We start from the raw sequence: 17,079 nt of genomic DNA, 5'->3' as shown, positions 1-17,079 counted from the left end.
CTTAGGGCCCCTGTATCCCTCAGGATCTCTCCTCTGTCCTCCTTCCTACCCCCAGCCCAGAGCCCCATGGTGGCCCCAAATTACCACATCACTGAGAATGACTCACGGGGAGAAGACGTCTCTCATCCCTAAGCCTCCCCAACCTATGCACCAGCATTCCTGAACTTCTACCATTGACCACTTTCATTCGTTCATTCTTGCAGGCTTCCATTGATTCACCTCCCACCATGGCTGTCAAACTGCTCCTTTATCTGACACTAGAGGCTGACTCCCTCAGCTATGTCTCCACTCTGCCTCTCCCAATTCTCTGGTGACCCCCAACCCAGGTTTTGAGGGCAGAGTAAAGGAGAAGTAGCTCCTGGCATGCCAGCACCTCATGCATGGGGTTGTGTGGTGTCGCCTTTCTACACAGGTCTGTGCCTAAGGACACGTGTGGTGTATGCCTGTTTATACGCATGTCACACGTGTGTGTACACACACACACCCATGCATACCCTCACACACCCTGGCTCACATACACACTAGTAACAGTCCCTGCTCACTGAACCCTTCCTTTTCTGTGCCAGAGTCTGTGCTGAGCCCTTTACCAACACTGTCATTTCACCCAGATATCAATTGAAGGAGAAGGTGTTCCTTCTCTCATCTATAAAATGGGCAAAACGGCCAGAGAGACCAAATGGATTCTTCAAGGTTATATCTACAGCAAGCAAAGGCAGAGGATGCAGGGACATCTAGCTCAGGATCCAAGTCAACACCACCATCACCACTGTGACAGGCAGACCTAAGAGCCTGCCCCAGTCAGGAACACACTGGCTGCCCATAACAGAAAACTGGACCAAGAGAGGTTTATACAAGTAAGGGTTTAATTTTCTTACAGAACCAGAGGCCAAAAGGGACAGGTGTACATGATTGTCATGGCCCTTCCTTCATGATAACAAGGTAACGGCCTCAGATCCAAACATCACACCCACGTTCACAGCATGAAGATGGGGTATGGGGCTGCAAAATATTCCCCAGGAGCCTCTCTGTTGGCTTTAATTTGCACCAATAGACTGAGCAAGAGAAGCTGGGAAAGTGAGCAAAAGGATCGTCACAATTGGCCGGGATCCATCATGATCCATCATCGAGGTTTAGGCATGCCGATACTCCAAACAAAATAGGATCTGTTAGCAAGGGGTTGGTACAAGGAGCTGGACACTGGTCAGCAATGACCATATCTTCCACAGACACTGGGTCTGCCATTAGTCCACCTGGGTCCCCTCAGTGCTTGGGGATCCAGGCAAGGGAGCCAGGAGTGGGTGGCCCAGTGCTTGACCCCAGGGGAATGACAGAGACCAGAGCTGGGGATGGAGACCAGATCCCACCCAGGGGCCCATGTAATTTTCTGGAGGGTTAAGACCCCTAAGCCCCAGCCCAGCTCAAGGACACCCCCATGCTTGTTCAATTCAGCCACCCAAGGCCCACAGAAGCCCAGTGCCGGGGGCCTCTCTGGCCCTCACCTGGTGTACCTGTTTTCTGGGCTGTCCAACCCATTTCCCAGAGGCCATTATGCCTTCACTGCCACCATCTGAGCCTAGGCTGGCCCACCAGTCAGAGGCCCTGTTGGGGCCTGCCCACCAAAGGGCACTTGCCGCAGATCCCCAGGGTTGCCTGGAGAGGCCGAGGACAACCAGAAGCCTCATCCCAAACTTTGCCCAGTGGTTCAGGGTTCATCTGGCCATCAGCTTGGACACCAAGGAGTGTCTGGGTATAGGAGACAATGGAGGGAACGGAACCTGTAAAGAGATCAGAAGTGGACAAGATGGTCACCCCAACTCCTACACTCACTCCATGGGCTCCTAGGGGAGTACATGCCACAGGGATGGTTTAGAGCAGGATTTCTCCACCCCAGCACTATTAAAATTTAGGGCCAGGTAATTCTTTGTTGTGGGGTAGCCTGTGCATTGTAGGATGTTCAGCAGCACCCCCAGCCTCTACCCGCTTGATGCCGTAGAATCCCCTTGACTCGTCACAACCCAAAATGTCTCTAGATGTTGCCAAATGTCCCCCCAGGGGGGATGGCCCCTCGTGAAAACCACTGGTTTAGAGAGACTTCAAAGGACAGAGATGCTATGAAGAGACCCCAGCTGAGGCCAGACTATCTGATCACATGTATCTGAGGGCCCAGTTGGCTCTAGCCCTATGAGGTGGGAACCTTTGGATTCTAGAATCTTCAGGCTTTGAGAGAATTTCACATCTGCTCATAACCCTCCTGGCAGTAGAGCCATAGCTTGTACATTTCCACAGATGAGGAGCTCACCCATTTGAAGGCAGTAGCTGTCACCTCCGAAATTTGAATTTTTTTCCTATATTGAGCTAAACTCTGTCTCCTCGTAATGTCTAACTTGTCCAACGCAGCCCTGGCCCCAGGGCACCTCAAACAGTTGTGAGCCTCTGCCCCAGACAGACAGCTCTGCAGAACTGCAGAGCCAGGAGTCCTGGTTCCCCCAGGAGTTCCAGACGGAGCCTACAAGGCCCTGGGGAGGCCCCAGCCACCCCCTCCAACTACACTTGCCGCCGCTCTCTCTCTCCTGCATCTCAGCCACAGTGGCTTCTCCTACTTCCTCCGGCAGCCAGTCCTCCCACCGCAGCGTGTCGCAGGCTATGCTCCTAGATGCTCTACAGCAGCTGGGTCTGAGCCAAACGCTCTAACCTCCCTGTGGCCTTTTTGTGAGGCAGAACTGGAAGGAGCATGAGTGGCCCTTTAGCCCCCTTTCCAACCATCTACCTACTGAAAAGAACCATGGAAGAGTATCATCAAAGAAACAGAGAGCTGACAAAAGCTCAACTAAAAATTAATTTCCCATCAGGGCCTGCAGTTCTTCCAACAGAGGATCTCCTTTGCTCTGTGAAGACATTCTTCAGTGTTTCAGAGGGTCCTGAGGAATCCCTGAGGGTCAGGGCTGTGAGAGCCCTCCGATCCACAACACCCAGCCTCCTTGTGTTAGGCATGGGGAGACTGAGGCTCAGAGAAAGGATGGGATTCACCCAAGGTCACACAGCAATCCCAGGGCAAAACAGAGACTGAAATCCACTCCCTGCACCCCCGGCTCTGTGCTATCAGCAACCAAGGCCTTCCCTACTTCCAGGCTCCCTTCTCTCTAGATGCCTGGACTTGGCCTCGACTCCTCCAACCCTATAGACTCACCTGGAAGGGTCCTCCTCAGGGGAGAAGGGGCCTTGTAGCTTAATGACATTGAGCTTCCCCTCAAAGACACCATAGCTGAGAGTGACCTAGGCAGAGAAAAAGGGAATGTTGGTGGGATGTCTCATTGGGGACCCCAGAAGGGGGAGGTGTTTGGGCAGAAGCAGGGAAGGCACATAGGGCATTCTGAGATGGGGCACAGAGACCCTGCTTTTATCCCTGAAATTCCACCCTAGCCCTCTGGGCTCCACTGAGGAGCCCACCCCACTCCTCAAGGCACTTCGAGATTATAGGGCACTGTCTGGCCCAGACCCTATTTACATTCCCCAGCAGTCTACCCTACCTGAGAAGCTGGAACGAGTCCCTTGCCTATAGACTAGGACACTGAGTCTCAAGAGGGGAAGGCTCACTTCCAGTAAATTCCATGCCTGGACAGAGGTTTCTGGAGACTCTCTGTAGGGACTCTCTGTGGGGATGAAGCTCCTCTCCATCCAGAGCTTCAGGTACTCCACACACAATGAGAACTTGGGATAATGCCCCTTGTCGAGAGGCAGTTGACCAGAGCAGTTAAAGACTGTGGGCTTAGGAGCCACTCAGGCAGGGTTCAAATCCCCCTCTCCCTTATGTTAGCTGTGCCATGGTTAGTTCAGCTCCCTGGGCCTCACTGTCCCCACCTACAGAACGGGAATGTTAGCGCTGACTTCTTGCAAAGGTTGTAAGGAACCAGAGAGTTAAAGCAGATAAGGCCACCAGCATGGTACTCTGAAAATCTTAGCCATTACGGTGCCTGGTTTTGGCTGCCCCAAATCTGCCCCCTGCCGTTTCCTGGCTTCAGGCCCTGAAGGTCTTATTGGGACCACACCCACACCCCAGTTCCAGAGCTTGGCAAACCAATACTAACTCTTGGCCCTGGTCGAGGACATAAGCAGGCCTTCCGACCAACAAGCACCAACAAGCACCAGCCCTGGACCGTGGCAGAGGGAGGAGCTCTCCTCCTATGGGTGGGGCAGAAGCCTGGAAATCTTGCCCACCTGAAGGGGGCAAGCCTGCCAGAGGGTGAACCCAATGTCAGGGAACAGATGAGAGTGAGGACAGCCTGAGCATGCAGACTCAGCCAGAAGTGGCAAGCTGGCCTCTAGCCTCTCAGGTTCAAGAGCCCATACAATGTCCTTGTTTGTTGGACCAGACTGTATTGCATTTCTGTCCCTTGCTACCAAAGGCTCCTGACTTGCACCATTGGGTGGAGAACCCCAGAGGCCTTCCCAGCCAGGATCACCTCTGGGACAAGCCACCCATGAGTAGGAGGGCCACGTGTGCAAGGTAGAGCCAGCCGGGCCTCTGCGGAGATGTGACCTGCCAGGTGGTGAATGGGGTCCCCCTCCCCCAGCCAGACATTACACCTGAGATTTCCCCCTAAACACCTGCTCTTTGCCAGCAACATCTGGGTTAGAAAGAAGGCAGCAGGCAGGAAGCTTCGATGAAGGTGGGAAAACCAACAGGCAGAGGTTGGAAAGGGCAGGCCTGGCCCCTTTGGAGGAATGTGGGAAGCTGGAAGGTTGAAGAAGGAACATAGGGACCAGAGGGAGCAGGCAGGGAGCCGAGCAGTCTGAACCCAAAGGCAAGCTTCCTCGGATCCATGCAAGCCCTTCCAGCTGGCATTCATTCCGGGACCAGACCAAAGAATTTGAGGATCACAAATGCTAACCCTTGGCTGAGTCAGAGGGTGCTCTCCCACCTTGGGCCTCGGTGTCATCATCAGTAGGGGACAGTCCCCACAGGTCCCCTCTCCCATTGCTCTCAGGAAAGCTCACCTGCTCTGGGAGCTGAGCAGCCCCCAGCAGCTGCAAGGTCTCCAGGTGGGAGTGGAAGAGGGGGCTGGGCTGCAGGTGGCCCCGTAGCTTGCACTCGACGATGTAGCCCACAGTGCAGTCATCAGGCAACCGGATGAGGGCAGACGTTTCCACGAAGCGGGAGCCACTGAGACACAGAGCCATGCTGAGGCCACTGGCTCAGGCCCTCAGCACCCAGAGCTCCCCCTGCCTCCCCGAAGGCCCTCTGTCCACCGTGGCCACTGGGCAGAGCAGACCTTCAACTCTAGCATCTGCCTCCTGTGTGCTGTGTGACTTTGGGCAAGCCACAAACCTGGGGAGCCTCAGCATCCTCTTCTGTGAAATGGGCGTGATAACCCTCACTGGGCTATTGTGAAGATTAAGTGGAAGAATGGCAAGAAGAAGCCCTTTATAAATGTACCTTTTCCTTTCTGTACATTCATTCACTCACTCATTCGTGGCTGGGCTTGAGGATCTACCTGGTGCCAGGTACCGTGCTAGTGTTGCAGATACAGAGATAAAAAAGAAAAGCTTCCTGCCCTCGATAGCAGCCCCCGTTCTGAGTGGAGGCAGATGGACAAGTCACTTAGGAGCAGGACTGGCACTAAGTCAAAGGGAAGCATGAGGCCTGGGTGACACAGGACGGTAAGGTGGGCTTCCCAGAGGAGGTGGCAGTCTTTTGTTTTGCTTTTTATTTAACCATGACAATGGCAGGCTTTAAATGGAGTCTTACAAGATGCGCTGGAATCAGCCAGATGTCGAGGAGGAAGGGGCAGTGTCCCAAGGAGGGGCATCACCTGGCTGCATACCCCGTAGACATCCCTGGGGGCCGGGTCAGGCAGGCTGCCCCACTGCACAGAATGCCTGACCAAGGGGCCCAGCGGGTGCAGAAACCCAGCCTTCCCTTCCCATCCAGGCTGTGCCCAGAGGTTGCACCTGGCCAAAGGGGGTACCTTTACCAATTCACACAAATACACCATAAAGGTGGACAGAAGCCCAGATGGGGGCACCAGGTACAGGGAGTACCCCTGGTGTATGTGTATGGACCTGCTGTCGACAGGCCCTAGGACAGCATTACCCCTCCCAACCAGGGCCTGAGTCCCCCCCACCCCTCGCGATGACCCCTCCCATCCAGGTCAGAGCAGGCTAGGGTGGTATAGTGGCAAAGCAGGCAGGTCTTGGGGCCAAACCCAGCTGCTGAGTGACCTTGGACCTGGGTGACTTGGACCAGTCACTGGCTCAACCTCTCACACTTCCATCTCCTTAGAGGTGGAAACAAAGTGGACATGCCTTCCTCCCCCGTTCAGGATACTCTTGGTGAAGCGCAGGCCTGGCTCCAATCAGCCCTCGATACAAGGTAGCAACACTGATGTTGCTGTTATAACAACATCCTACCAGTGCGCACCTGGAGAGGCCAAGCCTTTGCCACTTCCTCTCTAGAATACCAGTGCCCTTACCCCATACTGGGAGCTTCCACTTCCCACCTTCACATGGGTGGGGGGCCTCTAGGGCCATCCTAGTTCAAAGGCCACCTCTTCTAGGAAGCCTTCCTACTAGCAGAAGGCCCTACTTCTTCCTTCCTCTGAATGCCTCTACACTTGGCCTTTACCTCCCCTGTGACATTGGGGACCAGGTGCCAGCCTAAATATTGTCACATTCCACCCTTCACACCAACCATTAGCTATCATATAATCAGGTCCATCTTACAGATGGGGACACTGAGGCTCCCAGAGATTACACAACTTGCCTGTGTGTGGCAGAGTGCACAGGATGGCAGGTGGCTTGCGCACCACTGTGTAGCTCTGTGACACAGCATGCATGAGAGGCAGTTTCTCCTCAGCTCACTCTCAAGCCCTCCCTGCTGCAAAGGCACCCCCCACAGCAGGCCCCACTCTCCCCCACCCTCCTGTGCAGCTTTGCTTACCTGGCCCATGGGGCCATCTTCAATGCCAGTTTGCGGTTGATGCAGAAGCCAGCACCCCCAGTGGCAAACCAGAACTGTACCTGCCTCTGGGGGGAGAGGTGGGGAGGGCCAAGGTGCAAGGTGAGCCTGGGGGTCGGGACAACAGCTGGGCCACCCCTCACCCCCAACCAGCACGGCTCAAAACCTTTTTATTTCATGTTTCACTAAAGCCTTGCTACAGCCTGGCATTATTATGCCCATTTAAAAAAAATATTTTATTTACTTATTTATGAGAAACACAGAGAGAGGCAGAGACAGGCAGAGGGAGAAGCAGGCTCCATGCGGGGAGCCCGATGCGGGACTCGATCCCAGGACCCCGGGATCACGCCCTGAGCCAAAGGTAGATGCTCAACCACTGAGCCACCCAGGTGCCCCATGCCCATTTTATAGACAAGAAAACCAAGGCCCAAAGTCACATGGCTAATTAAGAGTGATGGAGTTTCTAATTAGACCCCAGTCTGGCTGGATTTCACTTAAAGAGAATGTGTATCATATCTGTCCGCCCAGCACACCTCACCCCTTTCCCCAGAGAAGTCCCTCTACCCCTCCCCAGGTGGTTCAGGAGGGGCTGCCAAATAGCACCGCTCCCTGGGCAGGAGGTGGGCAGGCGCCCCAGAAACGGTGGATCACAGGGCCACACTCAACCCAGCGACTGGCTCAGTAACGGGCACGTGACTTGGGCCAGCCAATCAGAGCTCTTCCCTGAGCTCCATATGCTAACTGGGAGGAAGACACACTTTCCACGGGGTCACCAGGCCTGGGAGCGGTAGTCGTGATGCCACCTATGCCACGCCACTTGCACCGGCCTCGCCACTCCTTGCTCCTGGGACTGAGAAAGCTTTTCTGCACAAGGAGGGAACGAGGCCTCTCACGGGGTAAAGAGAGAAGGACAGAGAGGCCTGTGAGCCCCCGAGGCCAGCAAACCCCTTGACTTCTCAGTCTCAGGAACCAAACACCTCCCTTGGGGTTTAAACCACTTTCTGCCCCCGCCTCCTCTGTGAGGACTCGTGACATCAGAACTCCTGACCTTCTTGAAGGCTTTTGGCAAACACCGCACCCTTCGGCTGTGCCATCTCTTAACCAACAAGCTCCCCACGGTTACCTTCGCCCAAGTACATGGTTGGTGCTTCACTCATGCATGTTGCATGGGGCTGGGTTATCCCATGACGCAGCAGTGAGAACCCGGGCAGGAGGTCGGGAAGCGTGACACTGGGGCCTCAGCCTCCAGCAACCTTGAGAAAGTCCCTGCTCCTCTCTGAGCCTCAGACTTGTCACCTGTGAGCACATCTGCTCCAGTTCTGCCGGCCCTGTGTCCTCCTCCTGAAGACCTCTATGAGCTACTTCTGGAAATGCCGCCCTCTTAGATTATAGGCCAGGCCTCAACAAAGCAGAATGAACCGAGGAGGTGCCAATCAAGGCTTGTTGAATGACTTATGGGTCCAGGGCTTCTGGTCCCAGATAATTAAAGTACCAACAGCAGTAACAGTAGAAGTGCCTAACGCTGAGCACAGATGTACAGTGTCCTGTGGCCACAGATGAGGTGACAAGGTGCAGAGAAAGGAGGTCCCAGAGTTGGGACTGAGCTTGTGCCAGAACTCTCACTCCCTTTTGCTGTCCCTGCCCCCAACACACACAGCCCAGGGGGCACCCCAGAATCCAAGCAGCCTGGACATTTTGGGGCAGAGTCTAGGGATCCCACCGGTGGAGTGTGTGCAAGAAGGGAATTAGTGCACGATGTGGGGTCGGGGCCTGGGTGTGCCCAGCAGGTGCTGAACCCACACAGGAGGCAGGAGCCCCAAGAGGAAGGCTGAGCTGGGTTGGGTACTGACCACTGGACACTCACCAGTGTCATCCATGCCAGGTCCCATTCTAAGCACTTGCGTAGTGACCTCATTTAATTGTTCCTTTTTTTTGCTCACAACCACCCTGTTAGGTGGGGATGGAAACTGAGGCACAGAAAGGTGGGGTGACTTCAGCAAAGGTCATGAAGCCAGGAGGTAGCAGAGCTGGTGTGTGAAGCCACGGAGTAGGGCTCCAGAGCAACGTTCTCAACCCCTACCGCCAAGCATGTGGCGGTGCGGGAGCCTGGGGCACCCCACCCTCACCTGGAGTTGACTCACCTACATGCCCCCAGGGCCCAAGAGGATTTAATTAGGGCTCAGAGGCCATGTAGCTGCTGATAATTAAACTTTTGTGTTTCTTCCTCTAGTGAAGCAGATGGTGAGCCGGGGAAGCAGAGAGCCCTACTGAAGGCCCAGCTCCTGCTCCACATGCTGCCTCTAGGGAGGGGGACCCCCTGACTAGCCTTTTCCTTGGGGCCCTGGGGGCCTGGGCCACACCGACACCAGAAGCCTGGTGGGTCCTGGGGACCAGGAGAGAACCATGTTACATACTTATGCTAAAAAATTCTTCCCAGGCAGCCTGGGTGGCTCCACGGTTTAGCACCTGCCTTCGGCCCAGGGCGTGATCCTGGGGTCCTGGGATCGAGTCCCACATTGGGCTCCCTGCCTGGAGCCTGCTTCTCCCTCTGCCTGTGTCTCTGCGCCTCTCTCTCTGTCTCTCACGAATAAATAAATAAAATCTTTAAAAATAAAATAAAAAATTCTTCCCTGTTTATCTGAAAGTCCAATTTAACTATTACCCTGATTTTTTGGTGTATTTGTTTCCTAAATCTCACAGCCCTCATTAGCGTCCCTCTAGGTCTGGAGCTGAGGTCGGTGCTGGGGCCCATTGTGCCAAGTGGCACCTCTTTAGTTGCCAGTCAGTGGAATCTGGAGAGAGGAGGGGTGCCGAGGGGAGGGGAGTGCTCAGGGGCTGGGGGCAGCGCAGTTCACCACCCAGCCCAGCGGTATTCGGCATTTGAACATCCTGAACAACGACATGAAGATACCAGGGGCCAGGAGTCCAGCCATAGCCAGGAAGCCTCCGCTCATCCCCCCCATACCCCACACCCCTTTCACTGTGTGACCAGAAGGAGCCGCCGCTCCTCAGCGACTCCGGCCCTACTGTGTGCCGGGCTCTGCGCCTCACCTGCATTATCTCAGCCTCCGGGTTCACCGAGAAGACAGGATCGTGACTCCGCCCTGGCCCCGCCCCCCGCCGGACCCCGCGGACCCCGGGACCAAAGCAGAGGGAGGAAGGGAGGGACCCACCGTGCGGTTGTGCGGCCTGGGCTCCGAAGCGCGGATGGGCCGGTTCAGGCTGGGCCGGCCCAGGTAGACGTCGCGAGTCTGGGGGAAGGTTTTTAGCAGCCTCAGCAGCGCCCTTGGGTTCACATAGTTGTCGTCATCCACGTGGCAGAACCACCTGTGGGCGGAAGGGGAGTTTGGAGGAGGGTTCCCAAGGGGCTTCCCGCCCCCCCATAATCAGCAGACTTAGGCACTGAGGGTAGCTAACCTGAAGGCCCATGCTCTGAGCCACACAGCATCTGTGTGAGCTCCTGAGGAAAGTGTGCCCACTTCCCAGGAGGGGACCAAAGCTCAGAAAGATTAAGGTACTTGCCCAAGGTCACAGTCAGTGAAGGGCAAGACTTGAACCCAGACTGCCCAGAGACAGACCCCGGGAGGCCCTTACATGAGTAAATTCACCAGACCCAGCCAACTTCACTTTTTTGACACAACACCCTATTTGGGGAACTAGCCTGAGGCAAAGGCAGCACCTGCCCCCAGAGACCCAGATGCACTCACCGCAGCCCACTGGCCAAGAAGGTGTCAAACTCAGCAGCCATCTTGCAGGACAGCGCCGGGTGGCTGTGCTCAGCAGAGCAGTTGGTGACCATTAGGTGGGACCCTGGAGAAGTGGGGACAAGTCAGGGGACCCTGTCCAGGTCCTTCCCACAGCCCTGCACACTGTGAGAATGTGGAGCAAGACCCCAGCCTGGAGCGGTCCATCACTCCCATTTTACACATGGGGAGACTGAGGCCAGGGAGAGCTGACCCTCCCAGGACCCCAGAGCTAATGAACGGGAGGCTGGGCTGGGACCCAGGAGTCCAGGGTACCGTCCAGGAGAGCCCCTCCTCACACCTACACCCGATTCCAGGGAAGAAGCCTGCTCCCCTCCCAGGCAAAGGGGATCCCTACATGCCAAGGGACAGCAGCCCTGTTTCCTGGGGACCCCACGCCAGGGGACAGCCACCCTAGCTTTCCCTGGAAACAGCTGAGGGGCCCTCACCCCACCCAGAGTTACCCAGTCTCTCCTGGAGGCCTTCATCTGGGCTGTCGGTGAAGACGAATGTCTAAGAAGGAAAAAGAGGAGTCAGGACCAGAGTCGGCCAAGGGCAGCCCACAGCCAAGCCTCTGCCGAAGTACCTGTCCAGACCACTGTCCTCCATCAGTGACAGACACACAGCCCTCCCAACATCATCACACACCCCTTGAAGACAACATGACTTTCTCAGCGACCCCGCCTCACAATACACACAGCACAGCTTCACAGCATGCACCAGGCCACAGTGTCACTTGCACGAGCAGCCTTGCAGGCCAGCACCGTGGGGACCCTACCAGAGTCACACCCTCTCCGATGTCACGCACAAACACACACTGCAGTCCCACACGGCCCCTCTGTCACCACACATACACAACCCTGGACACTTTGTCAGGACGGACTCTCTGTGGGAAGACCCGCACCCTGGGACACCACAGGTACTTGGAGAGACAGTCATGGCTTTCACAGCCACACAGACGCCGGGCGCAGGCGCAGGGCCCTTACGCATTTCAGAAATTTTCCATCAGGATCCAATCCCACCCCTCCCAGATCGGAGAAGCACCCCACCAGCAGCTTGTACACCCCTGCTTCCTGCTGACCTCACTGAACCTTAAGACAGGTGTCGTGTTCGGTCCCCCTCACAGATGGCAAAGCGGAGGCTGAGTGAAAGACCACGGTTGTACAGGTGACAACCGCTGAGCTGGGATTCGGACCCACAGGCCTCGGACCTCTCCTCACCGCCCCCTGGGCAGGTAGAGGCCACGCAAACAGAATCAGAGACAAACCCTCCACAGGCAGCTTGTGGCAAGACAGACCCACAGCCGGGACCCATCTAACCCCCATTCCACGCCCTGCCTGGCACACGCGCCTCTCCCCACCCGAGCAGGTCCTCCTGTCCGCCAAGCACAGCAAGGGTCTCCTCTGACCCTCCCTTAGGTGGCCCTGCCCAGGGCCTGGACCATTTTGAACTCTTTCCAAGTGAGGAGCAAGGAGAAAGCATCGCACCTGTTTAAAGGCCCTGAACATCCCCATCCCTCACTCTGGCCCCACTGGAGCTAGCCCTGTCCTGCCTCCAGCTGCAAGCTCCTCCCTGCTCAGTCACAAACTTCTCCCTGGTTTCCGGAACCAGCCTTTCCGATCAGATCAGCCCCTGCTTTGAGACTCGGTTTCCCCAGCTGGAAAATGAGGAACTATGACCGTAAAGGGAGATAATGTGAGAAAGAACAAGAAAGAGGATGCGGCAAAGCCAGGCTTAGCTTTTTATCTTGGGGGAAACTGAGGCACCAGAGGCCAGAAGCCACAGTTGGGCACAGGAAGGGACAGGAGGAAATGAGTCCTGTCTCCTCTGGGCCCATAACCATGGATGTTCTGAGCCAGTTATCTTTCAGTGGAATAGTGCAAGACCTTCAGATCTCTTTTCCTGTCAGGACCAGAATCAGATCATACCCATGCCCACCACCCCACCTAGCACCTTCTGTGGCTCCCTACTGCCCTTGGGATAAAGGCCAGCCTCTTAAGTGTGGCCGTGAGGGGCCACCCAGCCCCTGGACCTGATGCAGCTTATCTCACCACTTCCTGCCCCACCCCTTCTCCAAACGTCTTTCAGTTCCCCAAATGTGCCACACACATGCACATCCCTCGGGGCCTTTGCACATGCTGTGCTCTTTTCTTGCTCCCTACCTCCTGGTTCAGTCATCACCTCCTCCAGGAAGCCTTCCCTGATACCCCTCCCATGTGCCCCTCAGCCACCTGTTGCTCCTGATGGTAAGTAACAGCAGCCCCTGGGTTATGGAAATCTATCCTTTGGTCCCTCCCACAAGCCAGTGGCATCCTGAAGGGCACAGGTTTGATTTATCCCCCTGTCCTGGCACCCAGCTCACCTCCAGGACACCTGGGCAGCATCTGCCTTCTGAGCCCCTCTCCCTGGGGTGTGTCTCCACCTTCAGATCCAGCTAACACTCGAGGTCCCAGATATCCCTGCAGAAAGTGTAGGCGGCCCGACGCTGGCCCTCTTCTATCCCGTCCACTGCCTCAGCAGTGCTATCCAGCCTCTCGGCTTTCAACACCAGCAAGAAGCCATCAAATCCCACAGCAGCCACAACTTCTCCCCAGGGGGCCTAGCAGGTGCCTCAGACTCAGTGCCCCCGCTCCACCTCCCCACCAGACCTGTACTCCTCTGAGTGCTCCCCATCTTGCTGGGACCCAGCACGCCGGGGTCGCCTTGCCTCCTCTCTTTGTTTCACACCCCACATCCAATCTGCCAGCAAATTCTGCGCACCCGGATGGGGTGGCATCACATTACCTGGGATGCGCCCCGTCTTCACCAGCCTCCACGGCCCGCGGAGACCCAGCCCTCCCTGGTCATCTCCTGCCTGCTTTGCTGCAGCGACCTTTGCCCTGGTCTCCCTGGCCTGTCCTGTCCCCACCCCAAGTCGTTTTCAACACAGCCCCCAGGGAGCCAGTAAAATAAATCAGGCCTTTCTTGCCCTGCTCCCTGGCAAACTTTTGCCACCAAACAGCCACCAGATAGTGGAACTCTCTTGAGTTTGGAGCGCGGGCCAAATGGGCCAGGGTGTGTTTGTTGATGGATGAATACGCCCGAATCAGTGGAGGAAGGGGGGTCCTGCAGCAGGCCTGGGGGCTGGGTCGGGCGCAGGAGGCTGGTGTTTCAGTCCCTGGAAACCCTGAGATTGGCACAGAGCAGTGGGCAGAGTTTCCTCTGAGCCAGGGGTTGCATTTAATTTGTCTAAGGAGGAGACTCTGACAATGGTTAAAACCTCACAGGAAAACAAAAGGACAGGCAGCCAGCTGGGGTCAGGGGAGGGGAGGGTGGGGGCCATCTGCTGCAGGGGAGGGGGATGTGGAGCTGGCACTGCTGCCTCCACCCCCTACCCACTGCCCTCAAGGGGACTGTGGGGAAGGGAAAGGCTCCCCATGGATCACAAAACGGGTCCTCCTCCGGGCCCGCCCCCTCTGCCTGGGACAAAGGCCGCAAGAGCCCCAGCCTGCCGCTACAAAGGCCCACCTGCCACCCGGCCACCCTTAACCAGCTGGGGCGGGCACCCAGCCCTGGAGTTAACCAGCTCAGGCCCGCTCCTGATGGCAGAGCTGAGACAGGCTCCCAGACCCTCCTGTCCTGTGCAGATAGGGAAACTGAGGGCTGAAAGGGGGCGGGCCTTGGCCAAGGTCACAGAGAAAGATGAGCCAAAGGGTAGAGACAAAGGGGCCGCAGACGCAGTGCGGTGAGAATGTGTCTCCCTGTCTTCCCTCCTCTTCCTCAATGTGAGCATCCTTCCTTTTTGCAGCTCTGCATAAGGACAAGGTTTCTAGACTGTCCGGAGTGCTGGGGGCCGAGGGGTGCTGTGCAAATGAGTGACTTCATCTTCTATCTTGGCTTAAATGTGTTCGGTTTCCTCGCCTATAAAACAGGACTATGGGGTGGGTGGCTCAGCAGTTGAGCGTCTGCCTTCGGCTCAGGTCATGAGCCCGGGGTCCTGGGATCAAGTCCCGCATCGGGCTCCCCTCGAGGAGCCTGCTTCTCCCTCCACCTGTGTCTCTGCCTCTCTCTGTGTGTCTCTCATGAATGAATAGATAAAATTAAAAAACAAAAAACAGGGCTACGATACCTACGACCCAGGGCTGGCAAGTGGTTAAACAATGAGGCAACTGATGTGCAGCCCCTTAGGTGCTGAGCACATAGGGCTATTCCCTCTGACTGCCTGCCTAGCTGGTATGTGGGACTGAGCTCGAGGCACACAGGGGGCGACTGCTTCCTCTCCTTTGCTGATCTGGGCCCGCCAGGCCCAGCCACGCAGGTTGCAGGCCCAAGGACCCTCTCCTGCAGCACAGGGACCAGGTGGCTCTGGGATCCTGGGTCTCAGGAGAGAATGAAGGGCCCTGACCAGAGAGGCCTGGGTCCCACTGGGCTCTGAGCCCCTAGGCCTTCAGGGGGACTCTGACCTCAGTTTCCTCATCCGGGGCAAGGGCACCACCATGGTGATGAAGACAAGGCAGGAAGGGGCCTCAGACCACGTGAGGCCTGCTCCCGGGTACACAGACGCAGCGCCATAAACAGGAAGGTCTGCGGGGAGGGCCAGGCTCAGCGGCTTCCGCAGGAGGAACCAGAATCTCCCCAAGATGAGAAGCTGAGTGGTGCCCCAGGGAAGGACCTGGATGCTGGGGTCCCACTGGAGAAAAGGCTAAATAAGATGCTAGGACATCATGGCCGGGAAATCAGAGCGGTGCCCTCTCCCCAGAAAGCCCTGGGCTCCGCAGGCATCACCTCCCCTCCACCTACTCCTCAGCCTCCCAGGAGCCCCCACCCCCTCCAAAGGCTCCGTCACTTCCTCCCGCTGAGCCAGCCGCTAAAGTAGGGACTGTGTGTGTGTGTGTGTGTGTGTGTGTGTGTGTGTAGAGCTGTCCCTCCACCTCCCCCAGAGACAGTTCCCAACATCCTCCCTAAATCATTGACTTTGCTTATGGAGGGCACTGGGTCTGGAGAGGGCAAGAGCTGGAGGGACTCAGTTTGTCTTCGGAAAGACACAAGCCACACGCCCCCATCATCCACACACCTCTTGTCATGGCACATCTAACGCTGACACTTTGGCTCCATGCAGGCACGCGCGCGCGCACACACACACACACACACACAATCCCACATGTTGGGCAGACCTCTACTCTAATCTCTCCCAGTCATCACCTAGGCCACCAACCTCGTAGCACACCTCCCTCCCTCCTTCCTTCCCTCCCTCCCAAATTGCCCCCCCCCAAAAGAGCACAGGAGATGAGGCCCTGAGGCCCCACTGCCCTGGGCACGCCCTGGGCACATCCTGGGCAGCAGAGGCACAGGGGCAGGGGCGGCCAGGAGTTCTGAAGGGATGCGAGCCACCCCTCCCTGAGAACAGGCCCCACCTGGACCTTCCCCTCCTCAGCGGCTCAGCTCCTCTTCTCCACCCTCGCAGCCAGGGCAGTAGGACAGCACCCAGGGCCCAGGCTGGGGGCAGCCTGGCAGGGCACATGTCAGACCTCTCAGAGGACTCTACCCCAGCTGCCCAGCACCCCCCACTGTCCCCATGGCCAGGCCGGGCCAACATGGGCAGGAGCAAAGCCTGTGCTAGCACAGCCAGGGAATAGAGGGGCCCCCAGGAGGGAATGAGGAGCTTAGGGCAGGGGCTCAGCCTGGCCCCTGAAAGACATGGAGCAGTGGGCCTGAGGAGCCCCTGGCTAGAGGGTCAGTGAGGGGCACAGGCAGGGCCACAGGAGCCCCTGATCCTGGGAGGAAGGAGTGGGAAGACAAGCCCAGACTGGGCAAGTGGGCCAGCAGCTTCTCCCTGGAGGCCGCCAGGGACCCCAGCCCAATAGAAAGGTCTCTGTAAGTCCCTCAGGCCAGGGGCCACTCCTGGGGCCCACGGTCGCCCACTTGTCACCTGTTCCCTGGTTCTGGAGACCCACGTGTCGAGCAGCAGCTCCAGGCGGGAGCGGTGGAAGGTTCGGGTTGTCTTGACCGCAATGAAGACATCGTGCAGCCGCAGCTCGGGGGACAGAGGGCTTGGCGGGCTCAGCCCAGGGGGCTCCTGCACGCCCTGTGGGGACAGGCTCGAGTGGTACCGTAGGGAGAGGAGCCCCATGCACAGAAGGGTGAGGAGGGCCAGGCCGCGGAGGAGGCGGCACTGCATCGGCCCTGGGACCCCAGACAGCTCAGCCCCCGAATCCCAGCAGGACGGGGAGGCGAGGCTGGTTAGGTGGGGGCCCCCCGGCCAGGGCGAAAGGCGGGGGGCATCAGGAGCAGCCAGGAGGGGAGACGTGGGAGCCGGTGCTCCGGGCCGGGAGGCCGAGCCTCGGCAGCCCCGCCGCCGCCGCCGCCGCCAGCCCTCCACCTGCTCCCGCCCGCTCCCGCCCG

At 57.3% G+C, this 17,079-nt stretch overlaps 1 protein-coding gene across 1 annotated transcript; it reads right to left on the bottom strand.

Annotated features, from left to right (window-relative positions):
- Nucleotides 1–844: 844 nt before the first annotated feature.
- Nucleotides 845–17,079, bottom strand: MFNG (MFNG O-fucosylpeptide 3-beta-N-acetylglucosaminyltransferase). The gene is made up of 8 exons (XM_038550652.1): nucleotides 16,607–17,079; nucleotides 11,163–11,211; nucleotides 10,663–10,765; nucleotides 10,129–10,282; nucleotides 6,938–7,023; nucleotides 4,996–5,161; nucleotides 3,188–3,273; nucleotides 845–1,775 (listed from the first exon to the last, which is right to left on the bottom strand). The coding sequence occupies exons 1-8, from the start codon at nucleotides 16,853–16,855 to the stop codon at nucleotides 1,721–1,723; spliced, it is 948 nt and encodes a 315-aa protein (XP_038406580.1). The 5' UTR covers nucleotides 16,856–17,079; the 3' UTR covers nucleotides 845–1,720.

The sequence above is a fragment of the Canis lupus genome, chromosome 10, assembly GCF_011100685.1.
Source record: "Canis lupus familiaris isolate Mischka breed German Shepherd chromosome 10, alternate assembly UU_Cfam_GSD_1.0, whole genome shotgun sequence".
NCBI classification, from domain to species: Eukaryota; Metazoa; Chordata; class Mammalia; order Carnivora; family Canidae; genus Canis; species Canis lupus.
Note: the sequence above shows the minus strand (reverse complement) of the source record. Positions and strands in the feature narration are given on the sequence as shown.

Bases quoted from the DNA above. Each gene is read 5' to 3' on its own strand.
- MFNG (XM_038550652.1), bottom strand. From the start codon at position 16,855: ATGCAGTGCCGCCTCCTCCGCGGCCTGGCCCTCCTCACCCTTCTGTGC. The intron at 11,212-16,606 runs GTGACAAGTGGG...TTTCCTTCTTAG, and splicing joins TCTCCAGAACCAGGGAACAG to ACATTCGTCTTCACCGACAG. The intron at 1,776-3,187 runs GTGAGTCTATAG...ATCTCTTTACAG, and splicing joins CCTGAGGAGGACCCTTCCAG to GTTCCGTTCCCTCCATTGTC.